Source organism: Papio anubis, chromosome 12 (assembly GCF_008728515.1).
Source record: "Papio anubis isolate 15944 chromosome 12, Panubis1.0, whole genome shotgun sequence".
Taxonomy (NCBI): domain Eukaryota; kingdom Metazoa; phylum Chordata; class Mammalia; order Primates; family Cercopithecidae; genus Papio; species Papio anubis.
The window spans coordinates 66709241-66724770 of NC_044987.1; the positions used below are offsets into that span (position 1 = coordinate 66709241).

General features: G+C 39.4%; 1 protein-coding gene across 2 annotated transcripts in view; it reads left to right on the forward strand.

Moving 5' to 3' along the window:
• SYT9 (synaptotagmin 9) overlaps positions 1-15530 on the forward strand; it is a 238083-nt gene that overhangs the window by 173425 nt on the left and 49128 nt on the right. For both annotated transcript variants that reach the window (XM_021926136.2, XM_017948677.3), the window contains exon 4: positions 14059-14179. In XM_021926136.2, coding sequence (XP_021781828.1) covers positions 14059-14179 — 121 coding nt within the window. The remainder of the gene's footprint in view (positions 1-14058; positions 14180-15530) is intronic.

Below are 15530 nucleotides of genomic sequence, written 5' to 3' on the forward strand. Positions count from 1 at the left end.
AAAAAAAAAAAAAAAAAAAAAAAAAAAAAAAAAAGCCAAATACTCTGCCACCCCTTTATATTTGACTTTTATTATCATTCCAGAAAACTTTTAGTAAGAATCTAAGCATTTCTATGTAAATTAGAGTTCCTCAACCTTAGCACTATTGACCTTTTGGACTAGATAATTTTTTGTATTGAGTGGCTTCCCTATGCATCATAGGATGTTTTGCAGCATCCTTGAGCTCTGCCCACTAGATGTCAGTAACACACCCTCCTCCACAGTTGTGAAAAGCAAAAATTCCTCCAGATAATGTCAAATGTCATATTGGGGAGCAAAATTACTCCTGGTTGAGAATCACTGATTTAAGGGAATGTTTACAAACATCAAGATCTACAGCTTCTTGACCACAAATTGACATCAGCTCATGGGGAGGAAGCAGAATTAGCATCAGATGCCAATGAACTCTTGTTCCATATACTAGCAAGCCCATATCTCCTCAAAACATAGTGTCTATTGTTTACCACTGAAGACTTAGCTCCCAGCCTCTGGAAAAACAATGCTCCAATATCACAACCACAACAAATGCTAAAAGAATAGGTGAATGGATGAATACATTGATGGATGGATGAATGAGTGAAAATTTTAAAATCTGGATGATTATTCACTCTGTTGCTCTTAGGAAAGGAATGACATGGGCTAATGTATGTATGAGAAAATGGGATATTTTACTATTTTACTTGAAAATTTCTATATTGGAATTTTGTCATTTTAATTTTTATAATTTAGAAAATTTAAAAGGATATGTTTTTACAAGCACTTGAAAATAAAATCAAGCATTTTCTCCTTGAGAATGTTTTTTAAAATCTCCTTGTTTTCCTTAGAGGCGTCAACTAGTATTTGTTGAGCATCTTTTATTGTTGAACTAGGGGCTTTTCTAGGCAGCTGGGATGCAACAAAACAGAGAAAGTTCCTGTTCTTACACAGCTTACATACCTTTTTTTGATACAAAATATTATAGATATATATGGAGTTCATATGAGTATTTCTTACATGCATAGAATGTGTATTCATCAAGTCAGAGTATTTGCAGGATCCATTACCTTGAGTATTTATCATTCCTATGTGTTGGTAACATTTCAATTCTTCTCTTCTCGCTACTTTATAATATAAAATATATTGTTGCTACTATAGTCACCCTACCCTACTATCGAATATTGGAACCTATTCTTTTTATTATTATTATTATACTTTAAGTTCTAGGGTACATGTGCACAATGTGCAAGTTTGTTACATATGTGTATCTGTGCCATGTTGGTGTGCTGCACCCATCAACTCGTCAGCACCCATCAACTCATCATTTACATCATGTATAACTCCCAATGCCATCCCTCCCCCACCCCATAATAGGCCCCAGTGTGTGATGTTCCCCTTCCCGAGTCCAAGTGATCTCATTGTTCAATTCCCACCTATGAGGGAGAACATTCAGTGTTTGGTTTTCTGTTCTTGCGATAGATTGCTGAGAATGATGGTTTCCAACTGCATCCATGTCCCTACAAAGAACACAAACTCATCCTTTTTCATGGCTGCATAGTATTCCATGGTGTATATGTGCCACATTTTCTTAATCCAGTCTGTGACTGATGGACATTTGGGTTGATTCCAAGTCTTTGCTATTGTGATTAGTGCCGCAATAAACATACGTGTGCATGTGTCTTTAGAGCAGCATGACTTCTAATCCTTTGAGTATATCCCCAGTAATGGGATGGCTGGATCAAATGGTATTTCTAGTTCTAGATCCTTGAGGAATCGCCACAGTGTTTTCCACAATGGTTGAACTAGTTTACAATCCCACCAACAGTGGAAAAGTGTTCCTATTTCTCCACATCCTCTCAAGCACCTGTTGTTTCCTGACTTTTTAATGATTGCCATTCTAACTGGTGTGAGATGGTATCTCATTGTGGTTTTGATTTGCATTTCTCTGATGGCCAGTGATGACGAGCATTTTTTCATGTGTCTGTTGGCTGTATGCATGTCTTCTTTTGAGAACTGTCTGTTCATATCCTTTGCCCACTTTTTGATGGGGTTGTTTGTTTTTATCTTGTAAATTTGTTTGAGTTCTTTGTAGGTTCTGGATATTAGCCCTTTGTCTGATGAGTAGATTGCAAAAATTTTCTACCATTCTGTAGGTTGCCTGTTCACTCTGATGGTAGTTTCTTTTGCTGTGCAGAAGCTCTTTAGTTTAATTAGATCCCATTTGTCAATTTTGGCTTTTGTGGCCATTGCTTTTGGTATTTTAGACATGAATTCCTTGCCCATGCCCATGTCCTGAACGGTATTATCTAGGTTTTCTTCTAGGGTTTTTATGGTATTAGGTCTAACATTTAAGTCTCTAATCCATCTTGAATTAATTTTTGTATAAGGAGTAAGGAAAGGATCCAGTTTCAGCTTTCTACTTATGGCTAGCCAATTTTCCCAGCACCATTTATTAAATAGGGAATCCTTTCCCCATTTCTTGTTTTTGTCAGGTTTGTCAAAGATGTGTGGTATTATTTCTGAGGACTCTGTTCTGTTCCATTGGTCTATATCTCTGTTTTGGTACCAGTACCATGCTGTTTTGGTTACTGTAGCCTTGTAGTATAGTTTGAAGTGAGGTAGCGTGATGCCTCCAGCTTTGTTCTTTTGACTTAGGATTGTCTTGGCAATGTGGGCTCTTTTAGGTTCCATATGAACTTTAAAGCAGTTTTTTTCCAATTCTGTGAAGAAACTCATTGGTAGCTTGATGGGGATGGCATTGAATCTATAAATAACCTTGGGCAGTATGGCCATTTTCACGATATTGATTCTTCCTATCCATGAGCATGGTATGTTCTTCCATTTGTTTGTGTCCTCTTTTATTTCACTGAGCAGTGGTTTGTAGTTCTCCTTGAAGAGGTCCTTTACATCCCTTGTAAGTTGGATTCCTAGGTATTTTATTCACTTTGAAGCAATTGTGAATGGAAGTTCATTCATGATTTGGCACCCTGTTTGCCCGTTACTGGTGTATAAGAATGCTCCTGATTTTTGAACATTAATTTTATATTCTGAGACTTTGCTGAAGTTGCTTATCAGCTTAAGGAGATTTTGGGGTGAGATAATGGGGTTTTCTAAATATACAATCATGTCATCTGCAAACAGGGACAATTTGACATCTTCTTTTCTTAACTGAATACCCTTTATTTCTTTCTCTTGCCTGATTGCCCTAGCCAGAACTTCCAACACTATGTTGAATAGGAGTGGTGAGAGAGGGCATCCCTGTCTTGTGCCAGTTTTCAAAGGGAATGCTTCCAGTTTTTGCCCATTCAGTATGATATTGGCTGTGGGTTTGTCATAAATAGCTCTGATTATTTTGAGATATGTTCCATCAATACCGAATTTATTGAGAGTTTTTAGCATGAAGGGCTGTTGAATTTTATTAAAGGCCTTTTCTGCATCTATTGAGCTAACCATGTGGTTTTTGTCTTTGGTTCTGTTTATATGCTGGATTACATTTATTGATTCGCGTATGTTGAACCAGCCTTGCATCCCAGGGATGAAGCCCACTTCATCATGGTGGATAAGCTTTTTGATGTGCTGCTGGATTCGGTTTGCCAGTATTTTATTGAGGATTTTTGCATCGATGTTCATCAGGGATATTGGTCTAAAATTCTCTTTTTTTGTTGTGTCTCTGCCGGGCTTTGGTATCAGGATGATGTTGGCCTCATAAAATGAATTAGGGAGGATTTCCTGTTTTTCTATTGATTGGAATAGTTTCAGAAGGAATGGTACCAGCTCCTCCTTGTACCTCTGGTAGAATTCAGCTGTAAATCCGTCTGGTCCTGGACTTTTTTTGGTTGATAGGCTATTAATTATTGCCTCAATTTCAGAGCCTACTATTGGTCTATTCAGGGATTCAACTTCTTCCTGGTTTAGTCTTGGGAGAGTGTAAGTGTCCAGGAAATTATCCATTTTTCTAGATTTTCTAGTTTATTTGTGTACAGGTGTTTATAGTCTGTCTCTCAGGCCACAGTGCAGTCAAACTAAAATTCAGGACAAAGAAACTCAATCAAAACCACTCAACTACATGGAAACTGAACAACCTGCTGCTGAATGACTACTGGGTCCATAACAAAATGAAGGCAGTAATAAAGAGGTTCTTTGAAACCAATGAGATACAACATACCAGAGATACAACAAACCAAAGATACAACATACCAGATACAAATGTGTCTCTGGGACACATTTAAAGTGGTGTGTAGAGGGAAATTTATAGCACGAAATGCCCACAAGAGAAAGCTGGAAAGATCTAAAATTGACACACTAACATCACAATTAAAAGAACTAGAGAAGCAAGAGCAAACACATTCAAAAGCTAGCAGAAGGCAACAAATAACTAAGATCAGAGCAGAAGTAGAGGAGATGGAGACACAAAAAACCCTCCAAAATATCAATGAATCCAGGAACTGGTTTTTTGAAAAGGTCAACAAAATTTGTAGACCGCTAGCAAGACTAATAAAGAAGAAAAAGGAGAAGAATCAAATAGACACAATAAAAAATGATAAAGGGGATATCACCACCGACCCCACAGAAATACAAACTACCATCAGAGAATACTATAAAGACCTCTATGGAACCTATTTTTATCAAACTGTATGTTTATATCTACTAACCAACTTCCCTGTATCCCACCTGCCACCCACACACCCTTCCTGATCTCTGGTATCTACTATTCTAGTCTCTATCTCCATGAGATTAACTTGTTTACTCCCACATATGGGTGAGAACATGTATCTGTCTTTCTGTGCGTGACTTATTTCACTTAACACAATGACCTCCATTTCCATTCATTTTGCTGCAAATGACATGATTTCATTCTTCTTTATGAATGAATAGTGTTCCATTGTGTGTGTGTGTGTGTATGTATGATATATATCGTATATATCATATATATCACATTTTCTTTATTAATTTGTCCGTTGATGGACACTTAGATTGATTCCATATCTTGCTGTTAAAAATACCCCTGAAGCAAACACGCAAGTGCAGGTATCCCTCTGATACACGGATTTCCTTTCCTTTGGTTAGATACCTGGTAGTGTTATTGCTGGATCATATGGTAGTTCTGTTTTTAGTTTTTGGAGAAATCTCCATATTGTTTTCCACAGTAGTTGTACTAATTTACATTCACACCAACAGTGTGTAAGAATTCCCTTTTCTCCACATCGTTGTTAGCATGTTATTTTTTGTCTTTTTAATAATAGCCATTCTAACTGGGATAAGATGGTATCTCAATGTGGTTTTAATTTGCATTTCCATAATTACTGGTGATGTTGAGCATTTTTTCATAAACCTGTTGGCCATTTGTATGTATCTCTTTTCTTGATAAATATCTATTCATGTCTTTTGCTCACTTTTAATTATATCATTTGGGGTTTTGAAATTTTTTTAGTTGTTTGAGTTCCTTTTATATTCTGCATATTAGTTCCTCTTAGGATGACTACTTTGCAAGTATTTTCTCATTCAACACATTGTCTCCTCACTCTATTGATTGTTTCCTTTGCTGTGCATGAGCTTTTAAATTTAATAAATTTAATATAATCCCATTTGTTTATTTTTTGTTTTATTGTCTGCTCTTCAGGCAGGCCTTAGCCACGAAATATTTTCCCAGATTGATGTCTTAAAATGTTTTCTCCATTTTTTACTAGTTTTACAGTCTCAGGTCTTATGTTTAAGTCTTTAATTCATCTTTTGTTTATTTTTATACATGGGAAACCATAGGTATCCGGTTTCATTTTTCTGTATGTGGATCTCCAGTTTTCCCAGCACCATTTATTGAAGCATGCGTTCTTTCCCCTTGGTGCCTTCATCAAAAATCAGTTGGCTGTAAATACATGCATTCATTTCTGGACTGTCTATCCTGTTCCATTTGTCTATATGGCTGTTTTTATACTAATACTATGCTGTTTTCATTACTGTAGCCTTTTGGTACATTTTGAAGTCAGGTGGTGTGATACCTCCAGCATTGTCCTTTTTGTTCACAATTGCTTTGGCTATTCAGGCTCTCTTTTGGTATTATACACATTGTAGGATTGTTTTATTAATTCTGTGAAAAATTACATTGGTTTTTTGATAGAGATTGCATTAAATCTATAGTTGCTTTAGGTAGTATGGTTTTGTTTTTTTGTTTGTTTGAGACGGAGTTTTGCTCTGTTGCCCAGGTTGGAATGCAATGGCATGATCTCTGCTTGCCGCAACCTCCGCCTCCCAGGTTCAAGCAATTCTCCTGCCTCAGCCTCCTGAGTAGCTGGGATTACAAGCATGTGCCACCATGCCCAGCTTATTTTGTATTTTTAGTAGGGATGGGGTTTCTCTCTATTGGTCAGGCTGGTCTTGAACTCCTGACCTCAGGTGATCCACTCGCCTCGGCCTCCCGAAGTGCTGAGATTACAGGCGTGAGCCACCATACCCAGCTGGTAGTATGGTCATTTTAACATTATTGATTCTTCTGATCCATGAGCATGGGATGTCTTTCCATTTGTTTGTGTCCTCTTCAATTTCTTCATTCGTGTTTTGTAGTTTTTCTCATAGAGATGTTTCAATGCCTTAGTTAAGTTTGTTCTTAGGTATTTTTTGTATCTGTTGTAAATTGGATTACCTTCTTGATTTCTGTCTTGGCTAGTTCATTATCAGTATATAGAAATGTCACTGATTTTTGTATGTTGATTTGCATTCTGAAACTTTACTAAATTTGTCATATTTAAGAGTTTTTTGGTGGAGTTTAGATTTTTCTATAAGATCATATCATCAGTAAAGAAACGGTTGACTTCCTCTTTTCCAATTTGGATGCCTTTTATTATTTCATTTTTTAAATTTCTTTTCCTCAGAGATCCTTGTTCTGAATGATGCCTTTTATTTCTTTGTCTTGCATGATTGCTCTGGCTAAGACTTTCAGTACTATGCTAAATAGGAGTGGTGAAGGTGGGCCTTCATGCTTAGTTACAGATCTGAGAGGAAAGGCTTTCATCTTTTCAGTAGTAGTATTCATACTAACATTCAGTATGATGTTATCTGTGGGTTTGTCATAGATGACCTTTATTATTTTGAGGCATGTTCCTTCTACACTTGGTATATTGAGGGTTTTTATCATGAAGGGATGGTGTATTTTATCAAAAGCTTTTTCTGCATCTATTGAGATGATCATATGATTTTTGTCCTTGATTTTGTTTATGTGATGTATCACATTTATTGATTTGCATATGTTGAACCATCCGTGCATCCCTGGTATAAATCCCATTTGGTCATGGTATATTATCTTTTTGATGTGTGTTGGATTTGATTTGCTAGTAGTTTGGTGAGGATTTATGTAGTTTTCTTTTTGTTGTGTCCTTGTCAGGTTTTGTCACTGGGATAATATTGGTCTCATATAATGACTTGAGGAGAATTCTTTCCACTGTCATTTTTTGAAATAGTTTTAGGAGGATTTGTATTAGTTCTTCTTTATATGTTTGTAAATTTCTGCTGTGAATCCATCCAGTAGTTGGGTTTTCTTTGTTGGGAGAATTTGTATTACTGATTCAATCTTGCTACTCATTATTGGTCTGTTTAGGTTTTCTATTTTTTCCTTATTCAATCTTGGTAGCTTGTATATTTCCAGAAATTTATCCATTTCTCCTAGGTTTTCTGGTTTGTTAGTGTACAGTTATTCATAATCGTGTGTGATGATCTTTTGTATTTCTGTGGTATCAGTTGTAATATCTCCCTTTTCATTTTTTGTTTTGTCTTCTATCTTCTTGGTTAGTCTAGCTAGTGGTTTAGCAATTTTGCTTGTCTTTTTTTGAAGAATCAACTTTTCATTTCATTTATTCTGTGTATTTTTTAGTCTATCTCATTTGGTTCAGCTCTTTATTATTTCTTTTCTTCTAATTTTGACTTTGGTTTATTCTTGCTTTTGTGGTTCCTTGAGGTGCATCATTGGGTTATTTGTTTGAAATCATTCTCCTTTTTTGATGTAGGCATTTATTGCCTATGTCAAACTTCCTCTTAACACTGCTTTTGCTGTATCCCATTGGTTTTGGCACATGTCTTATTTACATTTGTTTCAAGAAATGTTTTGCTTTTCATCTTAATTTCCTCATTGACCCACAGTAGTCATTCAGAAGCATGTTTTTTAATTTCCATGTATCTATGGGTCCCAGAATTCCTCCTAGTATTGATTTATTGTTTTATTCCATTGTGACCTGAAGATACTTGATAGATTTTGATTTTTAAAAATGTGTTGAGAATTGTTTTGTGACCTAACATATGCTGTATCCTAGAGAATGTTTCATGTGCTTAGAAGAATGTGTATTTTACAGTTGTTGAATAAAATGTTCTGTGTGTGTTTATTAGTTCCACTTTTTCTAAAGTGTAGTTTAAATCCAATTTTTTGTTGTCATTGATTTTCTGTCTAGATGATTTGACTAATGCTGAGAGTGGGGCGTTGAATTTTCCAATATTATTTTATGGGAGTTTATCTCTCTCTTTAGCTCTAGTTATACTTGCTTTATGAATCTGGGCACTCAAGGGTTGGATGCATAAATATTTAGAATTGTTGTATCCTCTTGCTGGATTGATCCCTCTAGCATTATATAATGACCTTCTTTGTCTTTGTCATTTTTACTGTTTTTGACCTAAAGTCTGTTTGATCTGATCTAAGTATAGCTACTTCTGCCCACTTTGGGTCTCTGTTTGAGTGGAATTTTTTACCATTTCTTTACTTTGGGTATATAGGTATCTTGACAGGTAAAGTGTATTTCTTGTAGGCAGCATATAGTTGGATAATGTTTTCTTATTTATTCAGCCAGTCTATATATTTTAAACAGATAATTTAATCTATTTCCATTCAATAGCTCTTTTTTTTTTCTTTTTGAGACAGAGTTTTGCTCTTGTCACCCAGGCTGGAGTGCAGTGGCGTGGTCTCAGCTCACTGCAACCTCCACCTCCCAGGTTCAAGTGATTCTCCTGCCTCAGCCTCTCAAGTAGCTGAGATACAGGCACCCAGCACCATGCCTGGCTAATTTTTGTATTTTTAGGAAAGACAGGGTTTCACCATGTTGGCCAGGCTGGTCTCGAACTCCTGACCTCAGGTGATTCACCTGCCTTGGCCTCCCAAAGTGCTAGGACTGCAGGTGTGAGCCACCACACCCGGCCTCAAGATTGCTTTTAATATGCAAGGCTTTGTTCCTGTCATGTTCTTCACTGTTTTCTGGTTGTTTTGTATGTTCTTTATTCCTCTCTTTTTTTCTAATTGTTTGTCATTTGGGTTTGGTGGTTTTCTGTAATTGTACCATTTGAATTCTTTCTCTTCCTCATTTGTGTGTTTGGTTTACCAGTGAGTTTTATACTTTGATGTGTTTTCGTGAAGGTAAATATTATCTTTTTTATTCCAGGTTTAGGACTTCTTTGGACATTTCTTCTAGGGCCAGTCTAGTGGTGATAAATTCCCTCAGCATTTTCTTCTCTGGGAAGGACTTTTTTTGTGAAGGATAATTTTGGTAGATAGTATACTTAAATGGCTTTTTTTTTTCTTTCAGCACTTTGAATATGTCTCTCTTGCCCTGTATTGTTTCTGCTGAGAAATACTTTGTGAGCCTGATGGGGTTTCCTTTATGGGTGACTAGACACTTTTGTCTTGCTGTTGTTGGAATCCCCTCTTTATCTTTGACTTTAAATAGTTTGACTATAACATGCTGCAGAGAAGACCTTCATGCTTTGTATTTATGTGGGGTTCTCTGAGCCCCTTGTATAAGTCTTTTTCTAGATTGGGGAAGTTTTCATCTATTATTTCATTAAACAGATTTTCTAACCCTTTCATTCTCTCTTTGCCCTTGGGGGCACTGATAATTAGAATATTGAGTCACTTTATGTTGTCCCATATGTCACAAAGCCTTTCTCATTCTTTTTTATTCTTTTTATTTATTTTTGTCTGACTGGATTATTTCAAAAGATTTCAAGTTCTGAGATTCTTTATTCTGCTTAATCTAATCTGTTGTTGGAGGTTTTGACTGTATTTTGTATTTTATTCAATGAATTCTTCAGTTCCAGAATTTCTGTTTGGTTCTTTTAAAAATGTGTATCTCTCTGATGAATTCTTTTCCAATTTTCTATATTGTTTTTCAAAATTATCTTGTTTGCTGAGCTTCTTTAAAAGCAGTAATTTGAATTGTTTACCCATGATTTCATTGATTTTTTTATTGGTATCTGTTGCTGTAGAATTATTGTGTTCCTTTGAAGGTGTCATATTTTCTTGCTTTCTCATGTTTCCTGTGTCATTATGTTAATATCTGCACATCTGGTGTAACAATCACTTCTTCCAATTTTTGTAAATTTACTTTTGTAGAGAGGACTCTTCTCTGAAGATTATCTATGACGTTGGTTGAGTAGGGCATTTTGGGTTTCATTTTGGATGCAAGCAATAGCGTAGTCTCTATGATCTCCTTGGCTATAAATAGCGTCAGTGGTATCTGTGATTTCCTTGATAGCTTAGGGTGTGGATAGTGGAGGCTGTGGTAAAGTTTTCTGGGAACTAAGTTATTAGGTAGGCCAGTCTTCTGGCCCCAGTGGTACAGCAGTGGGCTGAAGATGCCTGTCTTTGAGCCCCAGAGTGATGTATGCTGGCTCTGGTATTAGTGGATCCAAGTGGGCCAATTATTGGGCTTCCAGGTGTCTTGCTGAAATGCTAGTAGTGGCAGCAGTGGGCCTGGCATGTAGACTGGTTCTCTTGCTCTAGGTGAGCAGGCTTGATGTGGGCAATGGCAATAGCAGTGATTCGGCCACTCACTGAAATCCAAGTTGGTCTGAGCTGTAATGGGTTGGATGGGCCAGTCTCATGGTGCTTGCAAGTGGGTGCCAATTGTTGTGGTACCAGGGGATTGAGTTGCCCCCACCTCAGACCCTGGGAAGAGTGCACATGTACCAGCAGTGATAGACTAGGCTGGATGATTGCCAGGCCCCTGGATGGCATTTGCAAGTACTGAGGAGACAGGACCAGGTTGCCAGAATTGAGACTTGTCCTCAGGCCCCCTGGTAATATGTTCAGGCATACCTATGATAGGCAGGAACAGGGTGGTCCCCAGGCAGTCAGAAGAATGCTCAGATGAGGGCAGTGGTGGCTTCAGTTCAGGGCTGCCACTGGGGAGGGCACAGACACTCTCATTGGGAGCAGCATAGGTAGGTAGTTGTGCAGCATGTGATTTGCTCATGCCTCAGTCCCCCAGCAGCTTGCAGCACTAGTGACAGTGTTATTTATCCTTAGGGTGCATGAAGGGATCTGGCCTCATCTCCTCCCTGGCCTGGTAGTAGCATCAATGGCACCAAAACCAGGGTAAGACAAGTCCTTTAGGGGCTCAGCTTTCAGAATGTCACTGTGCTGTAGCTGCTCAGGGCTTACGGGCCTGTGGGTCACAGCATGAGCTCTCTCTTTGAAACAATACCACTGCGCAATTTCTAGGCAGCTCTCTGTGTTAGTCTCGAGGACTGTGAGGGTCGAGGGGCTCTCCTGTGAGTAGGATAGTATGTGGTGGAAATGTGGACCCTGAGAGGTCTCTCACTTAACCCCTTCCCTATGTTAGGGAGCTTCTCCCAGCTCCCAGCCAAACCCCACTGAGCAGGCTACATTGCTTCCTTTTCCTTTGTTACTTTTGGTGCTTCCTGTCACTTTTTTGTTGAATTCCAGTGTTCTCCCTTAGATGATCTATTCAAAGTGTGAATATCTACTTGCTATTTTGGTTCTTCTCCATGGTAGAGGCACTTAGCTTTCTGTTCTTTCTTTCTTTCTTTCTTTCTTTCTTTCTTTTTAAAGAGACAGCATCTTGCTAGATTGCCTAAACTGCACTTGTACTCCTGGGCTCAAGTGATCCTCCTGCCTTAGCCTCCAGAGTAGCTAGGATTGTAGGCATGTGCCACTGCACCCAGCTAATTTGCTATTTTTTAAAGTACAAATGTGGACTTTTGCTTGGTTTACATTCTGAATATACCATCAAGTCTGAGGTTTGACTTTTCTCTTTTAACTTATGAGCAAATAGCTGTATTGTATAAATATTTGTGAATGGGCTTATGTCGGAGGAAAACAAACAAACCAACATACCTAGCATGGAAGTAATCTGACACATCACATTTAATTATGTGCCTCAGTCTTGAGGGCAGAGATTAGATGGCATGCCTTTTCACATCCTGAACCTTACAAAGTGTGTGCACAGTGCAGGCCCTCAGGAAATGTATGTTGAAAGAATTGATTATGAAGCTTCATAGGCATAGTTTTGGTTAATTCTGTGTTTACTTTGCCAAACCAAGATTTTCTGAGAAGGATGAGGGGAGAGGAGAGAGCTAGGTGCGGTGAAAAGGCTTTTAAAGGAAGAACAGAAGTTGAAGAGCAAAGTGGGCCAGGGAGTCAGGAAACAAAAGGGTGATGTGTGGGGACAGCTGTGGTCTCTCTTTCCTTTCTGCCACCAGCAGGAGGCTGGGTCAATCCCCTCTTCAGTAAGGGCAGACACTGCTCCTACAATAGGGAACCCAGCACCGCAGAGCAAGCCAGAGTCTGCTGTGTGTAAAACCTCCAGTCCTATAGAATTCTAGTCCCCAAGCCCCCATATCTCCCAAAAGGGGAAGGCCCAGTCACCTGGGTCTCTTGAGGTCAGGGCTTCCGGAACCAGGAAAGCCAAGCTTACAAGGAGAGGTCATTTATTTACACTGGGCAAGCAATGCATGATGCAAGAAGACACAGAGTAATCCGTCTGCCTTAGTGACCAAATAGATCCCTTTGCCTCATCCTCCTGTGGAAGCAATCAAGAAAGGGAGGTTGGGCGAGGTGACCTTCCAGAGCTGAATCTGTGCTTCTAAAAATAGAAGCATCCTTGGAGAACTGAGGAGGGGAGGGAAAGCTGTGGACACTGAGGGCAAGAACCTGAATCCTCAGCATTGTCAGTACGAAACTGTATTAATTAGACACAGGCACCTCAGCTCGATAACCTCAGGTATCTCTCAGAAATTGAAACGAAATGAAATGGCTTTTGTTCCCCCTCCTTTCTGGTTATACTCCCCCTGAGCTAAAAAGGAGAAAGAGAATTGTGTCTTCTGACCTATTTGAATGGCTGCACACTGCCTGATATATCTTCCCCAGTAGAGGGAAATGGGGGTCTTTAGAGGCACATTAAGAAAAGGAAAGAGCTGCCACAAAGTGGAACTGTGAGAGGGAGGCACAAGGGCCACCTGGGAGTCTGGGTCTCTGTTCTCTCCCTGCATGGAGGCAGTGCAGGACTAGGCAAGTACTTGGATGTGTCCAGGGCTCTGAATGTGTAGGCTCACAGGGTGCCACTCTCAGGCTCACACAGTGTCCTTATTTGGAGCTATGCGACAGGCTGTAAGTTTCCAGGGTCCAGTGGAGCCCTGTGCTGGTCTGCACAGATTGTGTGCAACCAGGGTGTGTGCTGTGCTCTGTGGCATGGGGATTGCGTGTGGGAGGTTGGGGGTATGCAGGGGTATACAGGGATATGGTGGCAAGTTTGAGGGGGCTGTGTAGGGGAGTGTGTGGGGCGGTGTGGAAACCTGTTGAGAGGCTTCATGATGCTGCATAGGGCTGTGTGCAGAGCTATCCTGGACTGTGAGTGGCGCACCACAGTACTGCAGGGCACCTCTTTGTGTAGCTTTGACCTAGAGGCTCTGTGTGCATTGTAGTGGTGGTATGAATGGAGCCACATGGGGGACTCTGTGGAGGATATGTTCTGGGCTACCTGGACACATGAGTCTGTACAGGGCTGCCTGTGGCTGGATACATGGTGGCAGAGGCCTGAACAGGCTTACAGCTTTGCCATCCAAAGATAGATTATGCCTCCTTAGGGTGAGGTGCTCCCAAAGTGCAGGGATTTATTATTCTCCCTGAGACTGACATGCAGGGAAGAGATACCAGGGATTTACAAGCTGAGCAAAAGGGGCAGTGTGTTCCCGTTCAGTGCGGCCTGAAGCTGAGCCTCTTGCACACCAGTCTGGAGACACTTTCTAATACTTTAGTTTGTGCTTTCTCAACAGGACAACGTGGATCTGGGAGAGCTGATGTTTTCCCTGTGCTATCTTCCAACGGCTGGCAGGCTGACTATTACCATTATAAAAGCAAGGAATTTAAAGGCAATGGACATAACAGGAGCATCAGGTGGGGCATTTTCAAATTCAGACTTTCTCATGCACTTCTACTGTAGTAAGTACCTTATGAAGTTTTAGTAAGGTAATAAAGCACGTTGACTCTGGAACCAGACTGCCTAGGCTTAATCCTAGTCCTAACACCTGTGTGACCTTGAGCAAGTCATTTTACCTCTCTGAGCTTTGGATTCCCATCGGTAAGATGAGAGTAATTATAGTATCTGGCTCACTGGGCTGTTGTAAAACTGAATTAATAAATATAAAGCCATGAGAACAGTGCTAGCATATATTAAGTGCTACATATTGTTAGTTATTGTTATTAATACAGTTAGCCTTCTGTATCCACCAGTTCCACATCTGTAGATTCAACCAATGATGGATTTAAAATACTCAGGAAAAAAAAATACAACAATAAAAATAATACAGTTTTTTAAACAATACAGTATAACAACTATTTACACAGCATTTATACCGGATTAGGTATTGTAAGCAATCTAGAGATAATTTAAAGTATACAGGATAATGTACGTAGGTTATATGCAAATATGATGCCATTTTATAAAAGGGACTTGAACATCCTTGGATTTTCCTATCTGTGAAGGGTCCTGAAACCAATTCCTTGTGGATAACAAGGGACAATAGTACTCTCTTGGGTCTCCCTCACCATAATTTTGAATTGGACCTATTGTTTACACACATTGATAAAGCTTATCTAATTTGGTCTTTCCTCAAATATCATCCGAGGCTCATTGAAGGCTGAGAACAATCCTATTTCCTTATTAAAGTGAACTATGAGTTTTAGTTTTTCCATTAAACCAAGCATTAAATTCTGAACCCTAACAAGAAAAAAATGCCTCTATATGCATTGCTAACTGCAAATTCACAAGCAACCTCTGCAGGTGTTTCCCAAATGTGGTCACAAAACACCCAATACACCCTGGCTTACATCCTCTGAAATCAAAGAACACCATATGCAATATATTCTGCATCCTATACCCCAGTGTTTTTTTTAAAGCAGAAAAAAAAAAATAGCTGTGGTCCCTCTGGTCATCTAAGTCCCTACTGGACTGTATATAGGAGTCAGAGCAATGCATGGTTATGCAGGTGAAAAGAGAACAAGGACTTCCCACCGAACAGAAGAAGAGTGAGAGAGCTGTTAGGACCAGAAGAGCCCTATCTGGAGCAGAGGACAGACTTGCCACTTGTCACCCCATCACAGTGTTGCAGCACAAGGAAGCCTGTGGCCTTTCTCTCCCTGATATGCTGAGCTGCTTCTCCCTTTGCAACCCAAGGGCAGGCCACTCTAGGGGCTCAGGGTCTCTGTACTTAAGGAATTCCACTCCCAGATGTTCTCTCTGTCCTCT